The sequence below is a fragment of the Strongylocentrotus purpuratus genome, unplaced genomic scaffold (genome assembly GCF_000002235.5).
Source record: "Strongylocentrotus purpuratus isolate Spur 01 unplaced genomic scaffold, Spur_5.0 spur5_scaffold_17, whole genome shotgun sequence".
Lineage (NCBI taxonomy): Eukaryota > Metazoa > Echinodermata > Echinoidea > Camarodonta > Strongylocentrotidae > Strongylocentrotus > Strongylocentrotus purpuratus.
In genome coordinates, this window is record NW_022145602.1 from 3,876,782 (window position 1) to 3,897,577 (window position 20,796).

General features: G+C 40.7%; 1 protein-coding gene across 1 annotated transcript; it reads right to left on the reverse strand.

Moving 5' to 3' along the window:
- Positions 1 to 33: 33 nt before the first annotated feature.
- Positions 34 to 19,473, reverse strand: LOC115925153. The gene is made up of 18 exons (XM_030988467.1): positions 15,471 to 19,473; positions 14,710 to 14,791; positions 13,855 to 13,985; positions 13,562 to 13,646; positions 13,039 to 13,238; positions 12,284 to 12,406; positions 11,348 to 11,530; positions 10,537 to 10,660; positions 9,956 to 10,075; positions 8,755 to 8,843; positions 8,254 to 8,304; positions 7,762 to 7,869; positions 7,253 to 7,419; positions 6,342 to 6,413; positions 5,309 to 5,446; positions 3,357 to 3,467; positions 2,764 to 2,854; positions 34 to 2,358 (listed from the first exon to the last, which is right to left on the reverse strand). The coding sequence occupies exons 1-18, from the start codon at positions 18,045 to 18,047 to the stop codon at positions 910 to 912; spliced, it is 5,901 nt and encodes a 1,966-aa protein (XP_030844327.1). The 5' UTR covers positions 18,048 to 19,473; the 3' UTR covers positions 34 to 909.
- Between the last annotated feature and the right edge of the window lie 1,323 nt (positions 19,474 to 20,796).

Below are 20,796 nucleotides of genomic sequence, written 5' to 3' on the forward strand. Positions count from 1 at the left end.
GGCCGGCGCGATTTTCAAATTTTCGTGAGCAAAAAACAAAAAAGTTGGGCCCCCTCCCCTAAGAAATCCTGGATCCGCGCCTGTATAGCCTCTCGGTATTTTCTCAGTATTTCCTCCCCCTTTTGGACTATACTGTTGCATTCATACTTTCCAAGGATATCAATAGACTTGCTGTTCTGTCATTATAAGTTCTCTGATTTATTGTGCCATTTTTTAGCCCATTAAATCAGCAAGTTTTGGTGAATCTGTTGTTTATTAAAAACATATGCAGTTAACAACTTAAAGGGGTGCTGCACTAAAAGCGTTTCTCTAACGCCATTTCAGGTCAGCTGTAGCAGTATCGTCCCGTAAATCACTGCACTGTTGGTTCCTCTAAATTCTTCACTACGTAACATAAGAGTTTATTTGGTTAAGCATGAGATGATGCTGTGCAAGTTCATCGTTTCAGTCTCTCTTAAGTACAATTCTACTTTTTTCATTTTCCACCATCCTCCCTTACTGCCCAAGACTACCAAAATCTTTTCTACTTCTTGTACAAGTACTGATAACTAGAAAATCACAGAGATTGATCATTTGTACTTGCTGGATCAAACGTTTGGAACAACGGAAGACATGTTTTATCTTTTAATCCTTTGAAATCTTGCCTATCAAAACTAAAGATGTTCAAAACAACTTTCAATCAATAGAAGATGTTTTTATGTACATGAATGACCAGTGCCCTGAGCATTTTGCATAATAGATACATGGAACTTTATACATGTTTATACCAAGTATCATTGTTATCTTTATCATCATCATTATTCATACAATTATTTCTATTCATGTCATTTTCGTTTAATACCATCTCACATTCTTAACAGAGAGGGAGCATTTCTTTCTTCTTCATGATGTTTGGCTGTGTAAATGTATTCAATATGGGTAATTATTCATCTGGCGTTCTTTGACAGAGTTGGAGCGTTTCCTCCCCCTGATATTTGGCCGAGGCTCAGTCAGGGCAGTAGAACGACCCCCATACGCCTCATTAACTGTCCTGTTATGGAGCATGTTTCGATCAAGCTGTACTGGATTGTTGGCAAGTTGGTTCAGGGAAACTGTTCGCTGATAGGGTTGTGGTCGTTGACGACGCCACTGCTGAGGTCGTCGATATGACCAGTTTTGCTGTTGCTGATTGTGTCCTGTTTCATTTCCATTAGAACCTTTCCAACGTTGAGAAGTTCCTGCACCAGTTGCCTCACCAGTTGGTCTCTTTTCCCTCCTATCATGCTCTTGTCTCTCTGAACTCACTTGTTGTTGATGGCGTTGATGCTGAGGTCCTCGATCGAACCTGTTTTGATGTTGCTGATGGTCATTAGTCTGATTTTGTCCCGTTTCATTTCCATTGGAACCATTCCAACGTTGAGAAGTTCCTGCACCAGTGACTTCACCAGATGGTCTCCTTTCCCTCCTATCATGCTCCTGTCTCCCTGAACTTACTTGTTGTTGACGGCTCTTACACTGAGGTTGTTGATCTGACCTGTTTTGCCACTGCTGATAGGAACGGCTCTGATTTTGTCCCGTTTCGTTTCCTTTAGAACTGTTTCTACGTCGAGAAGTCCCTTCACCAGTGACTTCACCAGATGGTCTCCTTTCTCTCCTACCATGCTCGATGGTTTCCATTCTCCTTGAACTCTGGGGTTTCTGTTTGCCAACAGTATGACCTGCTATAATTTGACCCTTCTGCTGCCTGGGAAGCCTCTCATTGTCCCTCATTCCTGTAGCAATTACATGTAAACTCTTCCCATCCTGTGTGTCAAGGCTAGCATCAAGACCCGAGCTATTCCTCCTCTGTCTTTGAGGACTATAGGTACTACTGCTGCTGGCAGATATGCGTGGGGCTGTACTTGCAACTGATTGACTGTGGCTCATTCGGTTGTGATGCACCTGGTGTACCGGTACAATGACACCTCTATCCTCTCCATGACTTGAATTTGCTAAGCTTCCGTCAGGCTTCTTCAGTATGCTTTGAGGTTGTGCAGAGTCTCTAATTCTACCAAATGATTTCCCGCTAGAGGAGGACTCGCCTTGGACGGAGCTGCATGACCTTGGGACCTTCGCTGCTGTTCCATGATCCTCTGTCCCTGGATCAGGGTGCACCCGCCTCTTGCCCCTGTTATCTATTCCAGCATCGCCAGATACATGTTTATGTCTTGGCGATCTGTTCTCCTCCACCCCTTTGCTTGAAGCCTTGACATTTAGACTGTCCTTGGGATCCTTACTGTGGCACTCCTTGGCATCTTTACTGTAGGAAGCCTGCGAAGTCCTGAAGACAAGCTGTCTACCGGTAGCATCATCTACCAAGGATTTCCAGTTGCCGCTCATCTGCACAGAAATAATTGTGGATACTTTGACTGGATTTTAGGCATTATATGGGTAGCCTTGAGTTACGGTAGTGGTGAAGAGTGGGAGAATGGAACGAAATGCTTTGAATGTCAAAGACTACAAACTAATTACAAGGAACACAATATTTGTAGTCATAGTTAAAGGAAGAATACATTACATGACTTATCCTTGTGCTGGGACGTCACGACCATGATATTTGTATGCATGGAAAGAAAGAGAATGGACAGATCCTTTTTAGATCTGTCCATGTTTGGTGCAGGGGGAGAGATATCAGCTGGGAGCGAGTGCCATATTCAGGATGCCCTATCCAAACGTTCGTCCTTTAGAAAAAGGCTTACATTTGTGAAGACAATGAATGCAGAGAAATAATAATAAAGTTTGTACCTTCTGTAAACTCTTCATGTTGCCAACGATGATGAGGCTGAACTTGGATCGAGTCAAAGCTAGATTCAAGACCTGTTTGTTCATCACGAATCTGAAAGAATGGAGAGGAAAAAAAATGGACATAAATGATGATGGCTTACATTATGAAAGGTCATCTGTAATGTTAATATGTATGTATTTTTGAAAGTTAAACTTTTTATCTCATTACAAAAAATCTTTACATTCCAATTTTTAAGATGTTAAGCTATAGGCATGCAAGCTAGCCCGGCCCTCGTTTCATAAATGCAGGCTATGTCACAGTGGAAAACACTCCGTCCATCAGACAGGACATTAAACGGAGGCCGATGTAGAGGGGAGTAACCATATTTGCTTGTTAAGAACCCACTGCACTATTCTTATAAGAGTAGGGGCAAACTCCAGTGTGGTGGTGCACCTGCGCACCTCAATCAGTTATACTGGGAGGAGAGACCCAACGGTTACAACGATTTAGTTTGTTTTTGCCTCCCAGGCACAGGTGACGCCAAATACTTAATAATAATAATAATAATTCATGATCTGGCACCAGTGCATCAGTGAATTATTTGAATACTAACCCATTCTCTTTAGGTGTCCTGGAGGTGCTGGTGCAACACAGGATGATGACATCTTTCTCCAAGCCGTAGAAATTTGTAGGGGTTCCAACAAGCAGGCCAGGAATGTTCTTCCTGTAAAGATACAAAAGTTTACAGTAAACTAAATCATGCATACCCTTACCAAGTTTTGTAATTTGGGAAGTATGTCAAAATTTTATTTGACCCTATTTATTTTTCTTGAGAATGTGACATATTGAAGCTTAGGCCTACATTTAAAAGTATTTGACAAAGGACTTAATTCAACCACCTTACATTTTTGTGCTCTGGCTTTGCCCCCGGGAAGGGCCTCAGGGCCTTGACAATCCATCTGGAAATGGACTCCTAACCAACCTGAACCCGAGGATGATAGAGACCCCAGATAATAATAATAATAATAATAATAGTGGCTTCTTGTATAGCGCTCATGTCAGTCAGATTTAACCCTCCTGGCGCTCCCGATTATTACCCTGGCTTTAGCACGGCTGCCATACGGCGCTCTAGCATTTCAAGGAATAAATTCCTACCAGGTACCCAGTTACTTCACCTGGGTGGAGTGTGGTAAATGTAGGTCAATGTCTTGCCAAGGGATAGGGGTTGAGCCGCATGTCAGATCTTGCGTGGGCCTCAAAGTTACGCGCCCTGTCTATCCTTGACCATGTCGGCTCGGTGACAAAAATTCAAGCCCATTCTCAAACCCACATGGGAAATGTCGGGTGAGAATGACTTCGGTTAGAAAAATCCAAGCGAGTCTTAGGGTCGGAAGGTATCTTGCAAAGGAACGCTTTCTAGCAGCCCCAGATGTAGACGATTGTTCAGCTTAGACCTCATAGGCTAGCTTGAAGTCATCCGTCAGGTGTATTCCCGAGGAAGGAGCCCCTTGAGAAGGGAAGAGAAGGGAAGTCTGGGCCGCATCCAGCTGAGCTGGAGTGTAGGTCTCCGGCAAGTATTTCTCCAGGAGAGCCTGTGCGTCGGCTGCCAAACCATGAGTGGTTTGGGGAACCACGCTGGCTAGTGACTCAGAAACAGAGTCACTATCCTGATTCCACAAAATCAGCTACATGGGGAACCTGGCCCAAATGGGTTGGGTGCAACCACGAGCAGGCAGTCTCCCCACCTGGAGGGGAGCCAAGCACAGCCGGGATACGAGGGGGAAACTCTGAACAGGCGGTTCTGTGCCTGCTGGGATCGAGCATTACTGAGTTCTAAACACGGGCCGAGCTCAGCGGGGCTTTCGGATAGTCTCTTACGGCTCGCAACTATCCGTCTGGGACAGTTGGGGGGGGGACCAGCTCCTGAGTGACTGTGGCTGTACATGCACTAGCTGTGTCACTCAAAGTGCACGGGTCACTAGCTGGACAATGCCAGTGATCCTGCTCAGGTGGGAGTCAGAGGTCGTCAAACCAACGGCTCCCATGAGTGGGGCTCGAGTGTCAGTGGTCGGTAGTCCGACGACACTCGTACCTGGGGAAGATAATCTGCAAGCAAGATGTCGGCTACTGTAGCAGGGTTCATCCGAGATGAAGCCGTCACACTCATGGAAGGGGGGTACGGGTAGCAAGATCAGAAGAATCCATGACAGATCCTGTGAACAAAAGGAAATCTTAGCAAACGAGCAAGAGCGAAATAAACCAAGAGCTCATTCTATTTCCAAAAGAAAAACAATCCCAAATAAAAGTGAAAGAAACTCACTTCCAAAGGCAAGCACAAAAAAGTCTAAAAAAAAACCGAAACCCGAAAAGACAATAACTGCGCCGCAAACCGTGCCCAGCGAGGTGACAAGAGCTATTCTATACAGTGGCAATAGATTAATCTTGCACTAAAAAAAGTGAAAAAAATCTTGGAAGTCTTTGGTACATCTATCCCATGATACATACAATGTGGAACAGGGATTTGTTTGCATATAAAGTTAAAGAAATATTTGTAATCAACCTCACCCTTGCAATCTTTCTAGAAGTTTTCCCTTTTGTCCTTCAGAGGGGGTGATTATGCCTACGGTGAAGCGTTCTCTTAGTTTAAGGAAACCTGAAATCAGGAGCTCGATGAATGAAACCTCAGAGGTGTTGACAACTGAACTGTACATGAGAAAAGATCAAAGACTGAGAATGATTAAACACGGCACAATTTTTTGTGACAAAGTTTGAGAAAATTGTAGCAAGGTTCGATCTACAAACTCCTTATCATACACAGGCCAAAGCTGGGGAATCTCTTATTTTCATGTACATTTCATGATGATCAAAGAATAGTAATGGTCTGTCAACAAAATATGCAGTAGTACATGTCTCAACATACATACATTCAATGAAGTAATCACAAAGTGACCTTTAACCTTACACACCCGATATCTATTCAGTTCATCTTTCAATGCTATCATAGATGTGTCGTGTTTATCACAATCTGTTCTATAGTTTGCATGTTAAACAGGAAGTCCACCCTGACATTAAATTGGTGGGAGAAAGTTTGAGCAAAAACTGATAACAAAAATAAGAAAGTTATTAATTTTTAAATTTGCGATCAATCACACACAAATTGGCAACTCTGTGACGTATCTTGCAAAGTCCCCTCCAATTTGCTCTGTTTTAACGAATCAGAAATGTCAATTTTTGCCCTTAAGAATTCACAACATCTGGGTGGAGAGTGGCAAATGTAGATTAATATCTTGCCAATGGACATTAGTGCTGCAGGAGGACTAGAACTGCGTACGATGTGATCCACAGTCCGGTGACGTATCCACTAGATCACGACATCTATGCATGTCAATCTATGTACACTGTAATGGGCTATATTAACCCATTGACTACTGAATTCATTCCTTCCCATAGGCTTAACACAGTAACCGCCCAGCTCCCGTAGGCGATGGGTAGAAGTCATTCCATTTGTTTTGTGAAGCGTATAGAGAGATAGCAATATAAATGTGCATAGTATACGTAAAAGCCGAACATGACCATTATCATTATACCAGATACTCACTCTCTCTGTAAAGATTCTTTTCCATCAGCCACGTCAAAGATGATATATGGACGAAGACAGAAGGGCAGGTGCCTACAGAAAATCAAGATATCAATGGATTATCACCCTCAGCATGATGTCTGATAAAATAAATTACTACTGAATTCTCCTATATTCCCATAATGAATATTACAGTTATCATCTGGTTCCCATCATAGCATATTAAGAAATGTAATGCTTGGAGTAAGGGTGAGGTAAATTATTAGGGTAAGAGTTTGGAGTAAGGGTTGGGGAAGGAGCGAGGTAAGGGCTAGGAAAAGGGTGAGGTGAGGGTGAGGTAAGAGTTAGGACAAGCGTTGGGGGTAAGGGTGAGGTAAAAGTTAGGATAATAGTTAGGGTAAGGGTTGGGATAAATGTTGGGATAAGGGTAGAGTAAGATTAGGACAAGAGCTGGGGTAATAAGGGGCAGGTAAAAGTTAGGACAAGAGTTAGGGTAAAGGTTAGGTAAGGGTTAGGATAAGTGTTGGGGGTAAGGGTGTGGTAAACGTAAAGTAGCTGTCACATGGTGCCACTGTGTGGTAAACTTTATGTGGAGAGTGGAACACAGTGAGACCACAAGTTGATGGACATGGTGGGGGCCCGTTAGCGGCCGGCAAGACTCGGCAAAAATGTTGGGTATGCACAAAACTGTCGCTGAGTGGATACAAGCAGTGGCACATGGTGAGAACCCGGTATGAGGACTGTATTAGAGGATGGTATATGGACGGTAGGCTTGCACGAGGCCGTTATGGATCCGTTTGTTTGGGCGGTGAGAATGGTGACGACCGATGTGTCATATTTTGGTCTGGGGTTGAAGGTTTGAATTGGCTAGTGTTAGAAATTAAATGCGGATGAATAGAATTAGAACACAGACTTCATGCCAAATCACTTACTTATCCCGAGTCTCGAGTCTGTTTGAGTACATAACAGACGATGGATATTTTGCAATATCTTCCTTCATGCGGTATTGGACCTTCCATCTGTGCATACGTCTGTCCTCTATCTTGAAATTCTTAGCCAGCCTGTCTAACATGGAATGACCGAAGCCCCAAGCCCGAGCCTAGGTGCATGTACAAGAGATAATGGTACAGTGAATCCTGTATGTAAAGACCCCTCAAGGGTGACAAGAAAAGTGCTCTTTATAGACATGTGTTCTTTATGTATTGGGTTCCGTTAGTACATCAGGTTTATATGAAAATCGACTGTTATAGTTAAGGGAAACAGAAAATGTGGTCTTTATAGACAGGTGGTCTTTATGTACAGGTGGTCACTAAGGCAGGTTTCACTGTATTCCACACATATTGCATGATAAAGTATCCAAAACAACAAAATATATGCATGAAGGAGGTGGACATACAGTTTAGAACAAAGATATGCAAAAATCATACCAGTACGTACGTACCTTTGAGCGAATGCTAACAATGCCCTGTTCTTGATCGCCTGCCAAGAACACACGCTTAGTTTTACACTGAAGGGCAAGGAGAATCTCAGTTTCCAAACAATGGCCGGCCTACAAAAAAGAAACAGAATCAGCTGCAAACATACTGTAAATGAAGAAACTTTGTGAAGACCAACACTTTTCCAGTTTTCAAGAGTGGTCCAAATCCAGAGGCAAACTATTGCAAGGCTCCCTGACAGTGGCTCTAGCAGGCTGCACATTTTCCTATGTTGTAGTAGTTGTTGCAAATCATAAAATCATCAACTTTCGGAACTCAAGACTGTCTTCAGGTCTTTCATAGCCAACATATACTTCATGTGGGAAGTTCTTTCTTATGAAACCAAACTTAAATGAATGCTCCCCCCCCCCTCCCCTCCCTCCCCCACACTTTGTCCCAACTACCAGAACTGAACCTTCTAATGTTGTCAAGGATCTACAAGCATATACTGTACTTACATCATCCACAATGAGTGCAAACACATTTCCTGCCAAGCTGCTTCTTACGATCTACAAATAAAACAAAACAAACAAGATGAATGCAACTATTATGAGAATGCAGACAGGCTTGCACATATTAACTAATGACTTGTCCTAATTTTATTTGTTATGAAAATCGATAACATTTCTACAATTCTACTAACATAAAAGATAACTTTGTTTTCAGAATTCCACCCTCTTGGAAATAGATATATTCAGCACTCAAAGAGTTAAAGGTAAAAAAAGAGACAATTGGAGACCGTAAATGGGTTGTTTTGCAAAGCTTTTGTCATACACAGTGCATTGCAGGTTAATTGGTGCAGGGTGTGTAATGTGGGTGCCATTGAAAGTTTAATAACTTCACTAGAAATGCGAAGGTCCCTTGTTCAAGCCCCAGTACATCACTATCAATTTTTAAACATTTTATTTCAATGATTTCGCTAGGGTAAAAGATACAGAAAGAAAAGTAGAACTGTTTACCTCTAATCCACAATCTTCAAGCGTGCACCCCACAATATCAGCTTGCTGAAGTATTTTAGTTTGAAGGCCATCTTCAGACAGCTCAACATCTATATGAAATCCATCCATAAGAAATATGTAATACAATCGATAGTGTCTTTAAAATTTCATGTTTCATGGTAGGAACACAGTACAGGACAATTTTGCTCCACTAGCATCTCAATCTTGGCCACTTAAACAAGAAAACTCCACTTGAAACTCAGGTGAGACAATACAAAGTCAATCAAATGATCTGGCAATTAGAAATTTCTTTTTAAATAAAGTATAAATACCGCAGTAGCATACTGCTGTACAAGTACTGCAGTAGTAGTACCGCAGTGGTACTGTAGTACAAGTACCGCGGTAGTACCGCAGTGGTACTGTAGTGCAAGTATTGCGGAAGTACTGCAGTACTAGTACCGTAGTGGTAGTACAATTATTGTGGTAGTACTGCAGTACAAGTACCGCGGTAGTACCGCAATCGTACTGTAGTGCAAGTATTGTGGTAGTACTGCAGTACTAGTACCGCAGTGGTACTGTAGTGCAAGTATTGCGGTAGTACTGCAGTACTAGTACCGCAGTGGTAGTACAAGTATTGTGGTAGTACTGCAGTACAAGTACCGCGGTAGTACCGCAGTCGTACTGTAGTGCAAGTATTGCGGTAGTACTGCAGTACAAGTACTGCGGTAGTACTGCAGTAGTACTGCAGTGGTACGTACTGTAGGACAAGAACTGTGGTCTAGTACTGCAGTATAAGTACCGCGGTAGTACCAGTTAATGTAGTACAAGTACTGCGGTAGTACTGCAGTACAAGTACCGCGGTACAAGTACCACGGTAGTACTGCAGTAGTACCGCAGTACATTTTAACAAGGGTACAGGTATAGCAATATTCAGGTTTAAGAGTACAAGTGATGAAGAAATGATGAGGGTAATGAAATTGCTTTGTTTGATTGGCTGTTAGCAAATCATATGTACAGTGGAACCTGGATATAAATACCACCCAAGGAAGACAAGAAAAGTGGTCTTTATGGTCTTTATATACAGGTTCCTTGAGAACAAGTTTCTATGAGAAATGACTGTCAAGAGAAATATAAAATGTGGTCTCTTTAAACAGGTGGTCGCTAAGCAGTTTTTACTGTATTTACATTTTAAAAATGGAAGAAAGAGGAACCAGAAACTTACAGGGTGATCCTTGCTTTCTCTTACTCGCCATTACAGTGGAGAGTAGAAACTCTGTGAGACGAAGATCGGCTTCCCCAGTTTCATTGACACGGACAATTTCTACACCCTCTACGATGTGTTCTAAAGGATAAAGACAGGACAAAAAAAAGTTGAAAAGTTACAAAGTACTCACCAGGTCCCAAATTAGTTAAAAAATACTTCTTTACTTTAAATGCATCCATGGTCTGGCTCCTCCCTACCTATTAGAACTTATAACTACCAGGCAACCATCCCGCTACTCCCTTCGCCTCTCTCAAGGCATCACACTGAACCATCCGGCTCCCAAGATGCTAACCACACTTGGTGACAGAGCATTTTCAACTGCTGCTCCCGAACTGGAATAACCTACCGGTACCCATATAGATTCGCAACCAGCAAACTCTCAATACCTCTAAAAAATATCTTAAATCTCACCTTTTAACTGACGTAAAGGTTCTAATGGTTAAATCTACTTCCACAGAGCGGTAGCTATCGTTATGGGGTGAATAGCTGGAGGATGACAAATACCTCACGAGTCTTTAAAACTGTAATAAATTACTCACTCATCGCTTCTCTTCCACTGGCTGTCGGTACATCCTTCAAAGCCACCCATATCTTCCTCAACAAGACATCTAACGACTGATTGGTTGGGGCACAGACCAGCAGTTTGTAAGGTTTTTTCAAAGTCTGCAAAAAAAGAAAAGAAATACAGTTAGCTCTGCTGAAGTCGAATCTTTTGAAATTCAAATTTGGAAATGTACCAAATTCATATTTTGCATATTGGTCAAAAGGTTTATTAGAATAAGGGAAAGTTCAGCATGTGCAACTTCGAGTTATGCAGATTTAACTGTATATCGCAGTATACACCCCTTGCAAATTTGATGTATTTTGTGTTTTTTTGTAACTCAAGAATGATGAACTGGTTAAGGGCTTTGTTAAATACTTTTAGATGTACGCTTAGGCCACATTCTCAAGAAACAATCTGCGGGGGGAACTATTTTTGTATGCACTTAAAAAGTTACATAACTTGGTAAGAGTATGATTAATTTAGTTGTTAGAAACCATAAGTGATGCACTAAAATATTTGTATAAACTTTTGTTGTAAACCTGCTCTCCATATTCTGAATTGGAGCTGCTGGAAACCCTACATGTATAATAGAAATTTTAATGGAGTTGAAAGTAAAGGATTATGTCAAGGTGATATTCAAAGTCTAAATATGATTTGAATTTAAATTAAAACGAATTGAAAAACACACCTTCTGGAGTGTGTTTTTTAAACATCAGCCTTCCATCTATAATGGGGTTTTGTCGACAAGATTTTTGACAAAGGGCTGATCGACAACAGCACGAGTGTTGGTATAAATTGAATCTTACCTTAAGAATCTTCTTATGTTCTCTTGCGATCCGTCGAACGAGTCGACACAAAAATGCTGTCTTTCCCGTTCCCGCTGCCCCTATCATGAGTCGAATCACTTTCAATTGTGATGAGGTACTTGAAATTGATTCCATGTAGGAGTTTAGCAACACATCGTCAGATACCCTTCCTTCTGCATTCACCTGTGGTGCAAATCACACATTCATTAATTGAATCACTTTCGGTCATGATGCCGTAGTACTTACAGATTCCATGCAACTCATCGTCAGATACCCTTCCATCTGCTTGTACTTGTGGTGGAAATCACACATTACATTCCATCCAGATGTGTACGCTTTCAAAACTCCCGATTTCTTAATCTCCCTCTAGAAGCTCAATACTAAATGGGGGGAAAGAACCTTCTCTCATGCAGGGCCTTTGCTGTGGCAGGCTCTTTCATGGGAGATTCTTAATAGCAGACCAAGATTATTAATACCCCTTTAAAATTTGATGAGGGGAAAATCCATTTTTCACAGACTTAAAGGGGAAGTCCACCCTGACATCAGGTTTATTTAAATAGAAGCAAAAAATGAGACAAACAGGTCAACGAAAATTTGAGCAGAATCCAATTATTAAAGATAAAGAAATTTATGAGTATTTAAAGTTCTGATCAATCAAACACAAATTGGCAACTTTTTTACTTTTCTTGCGAGATTCCCTCCAATTTGCTCTGTATTGAAAATTTCATAAACCTCCATTTTTGGGGGTTATCGATGACAGAACAGAATCGATCCATACAGGGGTTGTATAAAACATATTTGCAACAACTATAAATGTAGGGTGCATATGCTTGGAATTTCTCTATAGGGCAAAATAAAAAGTTCTGATTTTTGAAAGACCAAATGGGAAAGGAGCTCGCAAGATACAAACATTTTCTCATGAATTCTATTTGATACCTGTGTGTCCTTTACAAACACGGAGGAGTCCTCTGGCTTTATGATGTGCCTTGCGAGAGGATGGCTGTTAAAAGACAGCAACGCTCTAACCTGATTCAGGTAATGACCGAGTGATGTTACAACCTGCATGAAGACAAAAAATGAATTGGTTAAACTTTTTACTTTTTTTTTATGCTGTTACACTTAGCCAAAAAAGGCATGTACGTAAAATAAGAATACAGGACTAAAATTTCATTTTTAAGGAATACAAAGATTAAGATTTTGAAATTTGAACAATCTGGATAGGATCTGATACCAGTAATAAACAAATTTTTCAGACCCAAACAATTATCTCAGGGTTAGTATATTCAACCAGGTAAATTTTAACATTTGTATGCATTCTTCCATTTTTTACTCTTGAAATCCTTACATATAAAGGTATTAAACAACGGCCCTAGTACAAACTTTCATCCCTGAGTCACGAAAACAAAACAAAAAAACATCAGATTTTCAAGGGGTATGAATATTTTAGATGTTAACTGTACTACATTGTACATACACTATGAAAATGACTGACAAAGAAAGCGGACAAAATATACAGTTCCTCAGTTAGACAAAGGAACATCCCTTCACTGCTATTATGTAAAAAGGTGAATATGCATGTGACACCTGTTCTACACATTTGTACATAATAGCAGTGAAGGGATGTTCCTTTGTCTACCTGAGGAACTGTATATTTTGTCCGCTTTCTTTGTCAGTCATGTTTATAGTGATACCTTCAGTCTTGTTGAGCTGGGTACAATTATGCTCTTGTGAAGGGCTAGGCATACGGTTCTATCTGTCAATCCAATCTCAAGGACTAGTCCAAAATTGAACTTTTTCTCCGAAGCAGTGTCAGTCGTCATGTCAACGAGGACAAGGTCCCAAACACTCAGGTCGTGAGGTTCTGTCAGATTATCAGCCGCTTCATATTGCACTACATGTACAGGGAATGAAATACACAGTCAATTAAAACTTCAAATATTTTTTCAATACAATATCTTCAACTAGACTACTTTGTAATGTTGACCTTTATACCTCGTCATTTAAACAGAATATCAATAAATATGTAAAAATAGGTATATAATTTGAATAATTTATAATTAGGTAATAAACAAGTGAATTTCTTGTAAAAAAGGTTGTGCATCCATAACCTTTACAAATCCTTGCAAAATTTGGCGTCGATTGGACCTTCCGTGGTCAAGAAATTTGATCCCTCCCCCAAAAAGCCTGGTCAGAATACGATTAATGGTCTTCTACCTTCAACGATGTCCTGTGAGATTTTGTTCTCCCTAGAGTTCTGCCTCCATGTCCTATCACAATCTTTAGCCACAGAGCTCGAAACCTACAGATTTGATATGAAAAAAGGGGTAAAACTTTGAGTGGGTTGATTAGTAGAGGTAGCACAGTCCAGTGGTTAAACGCTTAAAGAGAAGGTTCATTGTTGTTTTCATAATGAAAAAAGAGAGGAGAAAAAATGGGGTGCCGTGAGAGAGAAATAGAAGAGATAAGACAAAGAAAAAGAGGGAAAAGTCGAGGATAAAATTACTCACGTTTGACCACATCTCCAGGAGTAAAAAGCAAATAAATGCCTCTTGATAGCTCCTAATGTCTGGGTAGCATGCATGGTATCTTGGTACTTCCTTAGCCATCAAGAAAGATTGCAAAATCTCTGCGGAATGTACTGAGAGGATTGATGCAAAATATTAAATAAGCCACACGTATTAAAGCAAATTTGTACAGAATTAACACTAAAAAAAAAGACAATGCTTCCACAAAGATTTTGCATGTATACCGGTATGTAAGATACGATCTAATTTTTCGATGCAGATATAACAAGTGATTGGAATACTAAGGTTTTTTTTTTTTAATTTGAATAACAATGATTCATTTTAAGTTTTTTAAATAACAGAATAAATTTCTCTCTCTAAAAAAAGAGAAAAAGAAAGAAAGTTTATAATTGAATTCCCTACTAGAGTCCTTCTCCCCATGGCGCATCTGAAACACAATAAAATACATTGTTTATCTAAGGGAATCAAAAATTAATAAAAAATGGAAAAGTGTGCAATACAGTACGATAAAAGATATATATATATATGTACATTTCATTATTTTAACATCCTTGTGTAAGTCTGCACAAAAGTATTGGATGAAAATTTGAAGGGAAATCCAATCATAAAAGAAAACTACTCTAAAAAGAAGAAAAAAGAAGAGAAAAATCAGAGGAGCAGACTGGTGAAAGATTGAACAAAATCGAACAAGAAATAAGAAAGTTATGAACTTGTAAAGATTGATCCGATTTATTACAAACTATCATCATTTAGTTTCTCTTGCTTTTCTGCTTTCATACAGGTCATGCAGATATAGGTTGGAATGCCCTGTACAAAAAAAAAATCCATAGCATATACCTTCTTTGTGCTTGTCAAACCAGTCAGCGTTCCAGGAGAGTACGCACGATAAGACATCCTCTTCCTTGAATTCCTTGGTGATCTTCAGCATAAATAGAATTACAAGTATAAAATGACCATGTTAGTTTAAATAACCCTTGTAGAGCAAATTTAGAACAACTATCCAAAATCAGGATTTCCGAAAAGCCCATTCATATATATATATATATATATATGGTGCAAATAATCTATGTGATTTAATTTTTTGCACATCTTTACACAGCGCCCTTCGGCTCCTGATGGAGAATATTATAACTGCATTTTCATTTATAATATTATGGCTGTCAAATGGTTATATTGCATGTTCATTTATAGCCACCTATATTGTATTATATTTTTGTGAGTGTATGTGTATAGTAAATAAATGGCAGGGGGATGACGAAGGTCCTACATGTACCTGTATGCGTATACTAAATATACTGTATACTCACTAAACACCTGTTTAAATGTATAATGTGTTTTCAGGTTTAAAAAGTCTGAAGTACACTTACACTTCCTGTGACTACTGACACAAGCTATGTTGAATGTCCTTCCTCTTATCTTTCCAAAAGTCTTTTAGCCAAACTAGAGTCTTATAGCCAAACTGGGGGTTTCTATATCCCCCCCCCCCCCTACATTTATTATACAGGAGGTGATGACATATAACTAATTAACACTGTAATACATCTCCCAAAAATTGCTTCTTATGCCACCAGTAGTTGCAGAGGAAAAGAGGAACTCACCCGAGTAACCTTGGACAGTTCTGTCCCTAGGTTTCCCGACGGAATGCTTGGTGTCTGCGAGTGGCGTCTCTCTTTTAGAGGTTTCCTAATGTCCGATGCCACCAATGATGGGTGTGGAGGGTCACTTGGACAAGCAGATCTATCATCTCCAGTAGGTTTTACCCTGTCTGGTTTGGTATTGGGCGTCTCAGAGGTGCCCGAAGAGGCAGCATGACCACCGATTACAGTTCTTGAGGATTCAGAGATGTTTCTGGAGTACGAACTTGTTGAAGGAAAGGAAACACTTGGAACTGATAAATGACCATGAGACAAATTTCTAGGATCTGCTGGCATTTCATCCCCCAAGCCCATCTCATTTGAATTTGGTGATGCAGGTTGCTGGAGGCAATCCTGCACGAAACGGATCATAGCTGCTGAAGGGGTTTCTGTAGGTTCCTTTGAACTTAAGCTGAGTGGCTTAGATAGAGTGTCAGGAATGTCATGTAGAGAGTTGGTCATCTTGGTAGGATTCTTCTCCTTTTCTTGATCACTTTGTTTCATAGTTGACAGTAGTTGTTCAGATCTTGAAGGTCTCCGGATCCTGTTATTCTTTTTAGGTATGTGTTTTTTATTTCTGGTGGGAACTAAGCTGCCAGGTGCTGCTGTAGATGTGCTTGGGGCCATACTGGGAGAGAAAGGCATAACTAGAGCTTCTTGCAAGAAAGAAGACACATGTTCTGATTCTCCCTCTTGTAGCAACAAGAATCTTTCTTGTGGATCCAACTCTGAGGGACACCATGCATTTCGTTGGCAAGGGAGAACTCCTCCAGATGAGTTGGGTTTGGAAGGAATGGACATAGCTGATTGTGACTCTTCACCATGAAATACTGTTCCTTTCTCATGCTGATTGACTATTTCTTTAATGTCTTCATTATCCAGGTTGATACTCAATTGCGAATCTGTGGGGAAATACTGTCCTTGAGAGTCATCCTCTAGAGGCTTTTGTTGTGGCTGCTGAGTGGCAAGTTCTTCAGTATCCTCATTGTCGAGGCAAATACTCAACTGGGAATCTGTGGGGAAGTACTGTCCTAGAGAGTCATCCTCTTGAGGCTTTTGCAGCGGCTGCTGAGTGGTGAGTTCTTCAGAGTCCTCATTGTCGAGGCTAATACTCAACTGAGAATCTGTGGGAAAATAGTGTCCATGAGAGTCATCCTCTCTTTGCAACCGTGGCGATTTACTTCCGTGGCTTGAAGAAGTTTCTGAACCTGCATCACCCCTTTGAGGTTGGTGGATTTCTTTATCAGGGCTTTGACAGCTTATGTGAGAGTCTGATGGGAAGAGGTCCTTAGGTTCTAGGTCAGCAGCTTCCCTACGATCATGTTCCTTATCCTCTAACAAGTGTGATGGGGAATCTCTTGGAACAATCGTGTCAGAGGTAGGGAACTCTTCACTTGCATCACTTAAAGAATCTTCAGTTTCGTCATCAAGAAAAGGTGAGAAGGGCTGTGTATTAAAACCCTCAGTTGTTTCACCAATGACTGCCTTATCCCCTGCATCAAGAATAGGTGAGAAAGGCTGTGTATCAAAACCCTCAGTTATTTCATTAACGTCTACTTCATCCCCTGCATCAAGAATAGGTGAGAAGGGATGTGTATCAGTGTGGCCATGATCATCTCCATCATTACTGTAAATCGTGGTTTCATCTGAGCTTGGGGGTTCTGACTTGATACTGCCAGCTTGACTAGACGATGGATTCAAGTCATCATCTTCAATACATGTTTCATCAGAGTCTGTCTCACTCTCGGACACCACTGGAGCTTTTGTGCTGACAAGGTATCTTCTTAGTTTGTGAATGTCCTCATCACTGACAGTATCCATAGGCTCTTCTTCTGAACCTTCATTCAACATGGAAGTTGGATTTTTAAGAGGCAACCTGTCACGGTCAATGGATCTGACAACACCTGAAGAAATGTGAACAGCTGATGGTGAAACCTGAGGCAACGGCGATTCCCGAGACGGAACGGAACTGGGCGATCCCGGTGATGAAACCTGAGGCAACGGTGACTCCAGAGATTGAAAAATATCTGGGCTGCTGCAGTCTGCTGTGTCCCATGACAGCCTATCCTCAAACTTATATTCTACAGCCTCCACTTGACTGTAAGACTGAGATTCCTTCCAAAGATCTCCCAGAGTCATTCCGTTGCCTTTGATGTCACCAGCGTAACTAACGTCTCCACTAATATTTCCTGGTTCATTATGATGTGTTTGATTTCGCGATTGTCCTTCATCATTATAATCACCATCCAGCTCAGAATTTTTTTCTCCAATACCACTGGGCTGTTCCTCTGCCTGAACTTCAGACTCAGAATCCAATGCACCATCTTTCCCCGCCAGTGAAGTAACTTCCTGCTTTATATGACCTTTCCCACATCCTGACCTTGTGCCTCTCCCATTGCTTGTGGATGGCAAATCCCTCCTGACATCATCGTCCTTATGGCTTTCATCGTCCCTGGCTAATGATATGCTGTCAATATCAGATTCAGTTTGAATTACCTCATCATCCTCACTATCAGAAATCACGATACAATCATCATCCATGGTGTCTCCCACTTCTTAACTCTCATTCAATTCTGCTTCATCTTCAGCTCTCGATCTGTAATCATCATCATCCATAAAGTCTAAATTGAGAGAATCATCATGATTCAACATCTGTCTTTATCTCTTTAAATTTCTACCACCAACGGTTTCTTTCTTACCCAATTATTTCACTATAAGCTTGTCCACTTTCTCTAATTCTTATCCTCCATATATATGGGTTCTTCTAATGGATTCCTTGCTTCTGTTCTGTTTTGAAAAGGACCCAACTTCTGAAGATAATATTCCCTCAGCCTTATCAATTACTGAAGTTGACCTCTGATTACAGAACTTCTTTCATTTTCATGGAGTAAGAGGATGGTTTTGATATGGTTGTGTCAACTTCTGTACTAATTTGCTGCAAAATTGTGCTCTGAGATAGAAGAGTTTATTTGATAGAGGCTCTGCCTGTAGCTGATGTGATCTCTACATCCTACAGATTCCTTGATAGAGGTGCAGACTAGAAAATAGTAATAGTAGTACTAGTATAGTAGGCTTAGGCCTGGTTGATCTACAAGAACACCTTAGTCCTTATCTATATAGGAAACATCTCCTTTAATAAAAGCCTTGCTGATGTTTTCAATATGTTCTTCCATAAACTTGGCTTGCACTGTCTAAAATTGAGGCCGTTCTGATAGGGCTCTGTCTGTGGTCTTGGTGGTCTAAGTCCTGCAGATCCCTGGACAATAGATAGTGCAGACGTCAAGATTATTGGCACAAAAGACAAAGTTTCATATCCTGGAGGCTGTGGGGAAAAAACAATTCCAAGTCTTGCTGATGTTTCCATTGCTATTCCATGAACTTGTGTTTCCTTTTCACTTAGGCCTACGTACTGCACGATCAGAACATAGAATTACAACAAAAAATATACATGCCTGCACTGCAGCTTTACTGTGCACTGCCTAGTCCCCACAGACACAGTACAGTAAGCCTACAGGTGCATTTATACTAGTAGTAGTTCACTAGTTGTTGTACATATACGCACGCAGATACTACTAGCTCTCACTTGCTTGCCTCTGGCATCGATCGCCACGGTCTCTGGCCTTCGTCGGCGTTGCGTAGCCTCGGCATGCAGTCGATGGAATAGCTGTGAGACGACAATCACATGCGGCAATAAGCAGCGTAAAAGTAAATGTTACCAGAGTTGTTGTTGTTGGAGCTGGAGGTGCTGTATTGAACACGGCCTAGTAAATTTGCGCGCCAACTTTGGGGGAATCCTGACGGGGAATCCCCGGTCCGCAAATGACCTGTTATACGATATGTCAATTATCGATACTGGAGCGATACTACTGAAGAAAACAAATATGGATCCTTAGTCCTTACGACTCGACTGTCCGTTCCCAGCTTTGTTCGCCTTTCCTATTATATTTTTTATTGTGTATTTATAATATTTATCAACAACATAGTGCCGACGGCAAAACGTTTAACACGTATTGGAGTGGTACGTCATCTTTGATTCATTTGCGGACATTTTGGCTTGCAATATGAGATGCATTGTTAGAGCGTTCTGTTCATAATTCCCATGCTGGTCCTCCTGGAGTTTGAATGACTAGACTAGAGTAGTTTTTCACAGTTCGTGATCAGCGCGGACGTATACAGCTGTGTATTGGAGCCTCCGAGGAGCACATTTTGGATACGTAATACTACTAGACATTTCGGGCAGAACTTTTCTTTGTGAAAGTGGAATGAATGCAGCTAATTTGGTGGACCTAGACCGAAAATTTCTGTCTTTTTCGTTCGTTATATTATTTGGGTAGGATCGGCTCTCTCTTTACAGAAGCCGACAACAAGCACAACAAGGTCTCCTGTGCAAACTTTGCACAAAATACTCATTGAAGACGTCATATCCTTCAAGCGCAGTAGACCTAGTAACATTGAACATAGACAGAAATAACCATCTGATATGATACATGGGTCGTTTCTTTAATAAATCTGACATTTGTTGACATTCCCCAATAGAGGCGGTCAGATCGAGGAGCGAGACCCAAGACGAAAATCCAATTGAATCCCCATTGAAATACCATATATCAACTGACAATTATTTGGAGTAGAAGGTCCAGGCTACATGGAAAGTGAAACAATGCTGGGTACCTATTGAAACCAATTGGCAATATTGGTGCCCATTGAATCCAAGTAGCAATTGGTTTTAATAATGGGGACCAATTGCCAATTGGTTTCTATAGACGAGACATGATGAGCACTACATACACAAACCTACAGGTGCAATATTATTAGTAGGCCTTAAACAAAAAAGTTGTATTGCCAAAACATGGGTTGGTCGGTCGGAGATCTCTTCTTTTTTTTTTTGACTTTTTTTTTCTGTCCCTCTTTGGGATGATGTTTTCAGATCAGTTTTTTAAGCATTTAACATTTTTTTCTAAAAAATGGTTAATTTTTTTTTAAAGCCGACCGTAGATTTGAAGATTTTGAGATCGGTCGCAAATTAAGGGCAATAGTCAATACAACATCTTTTTTTGTTTAGGCCTTATTGTCATCCGTTTTGTCATCCCAATAGTATCACAACTTCCACCATTATTAAATAATCGCCCTCATCACGGCCATCATCACCAATATACATGTAATCATTACCACATCTTTATCAACATCATCATCAGCCAGTAACATCACTACACTTTAGGCCTACTACGAACAAAGAAGAACTCTTCTGGAAATTACATGTATAATAATGAATTTAATTAATGAAATTCTTGAT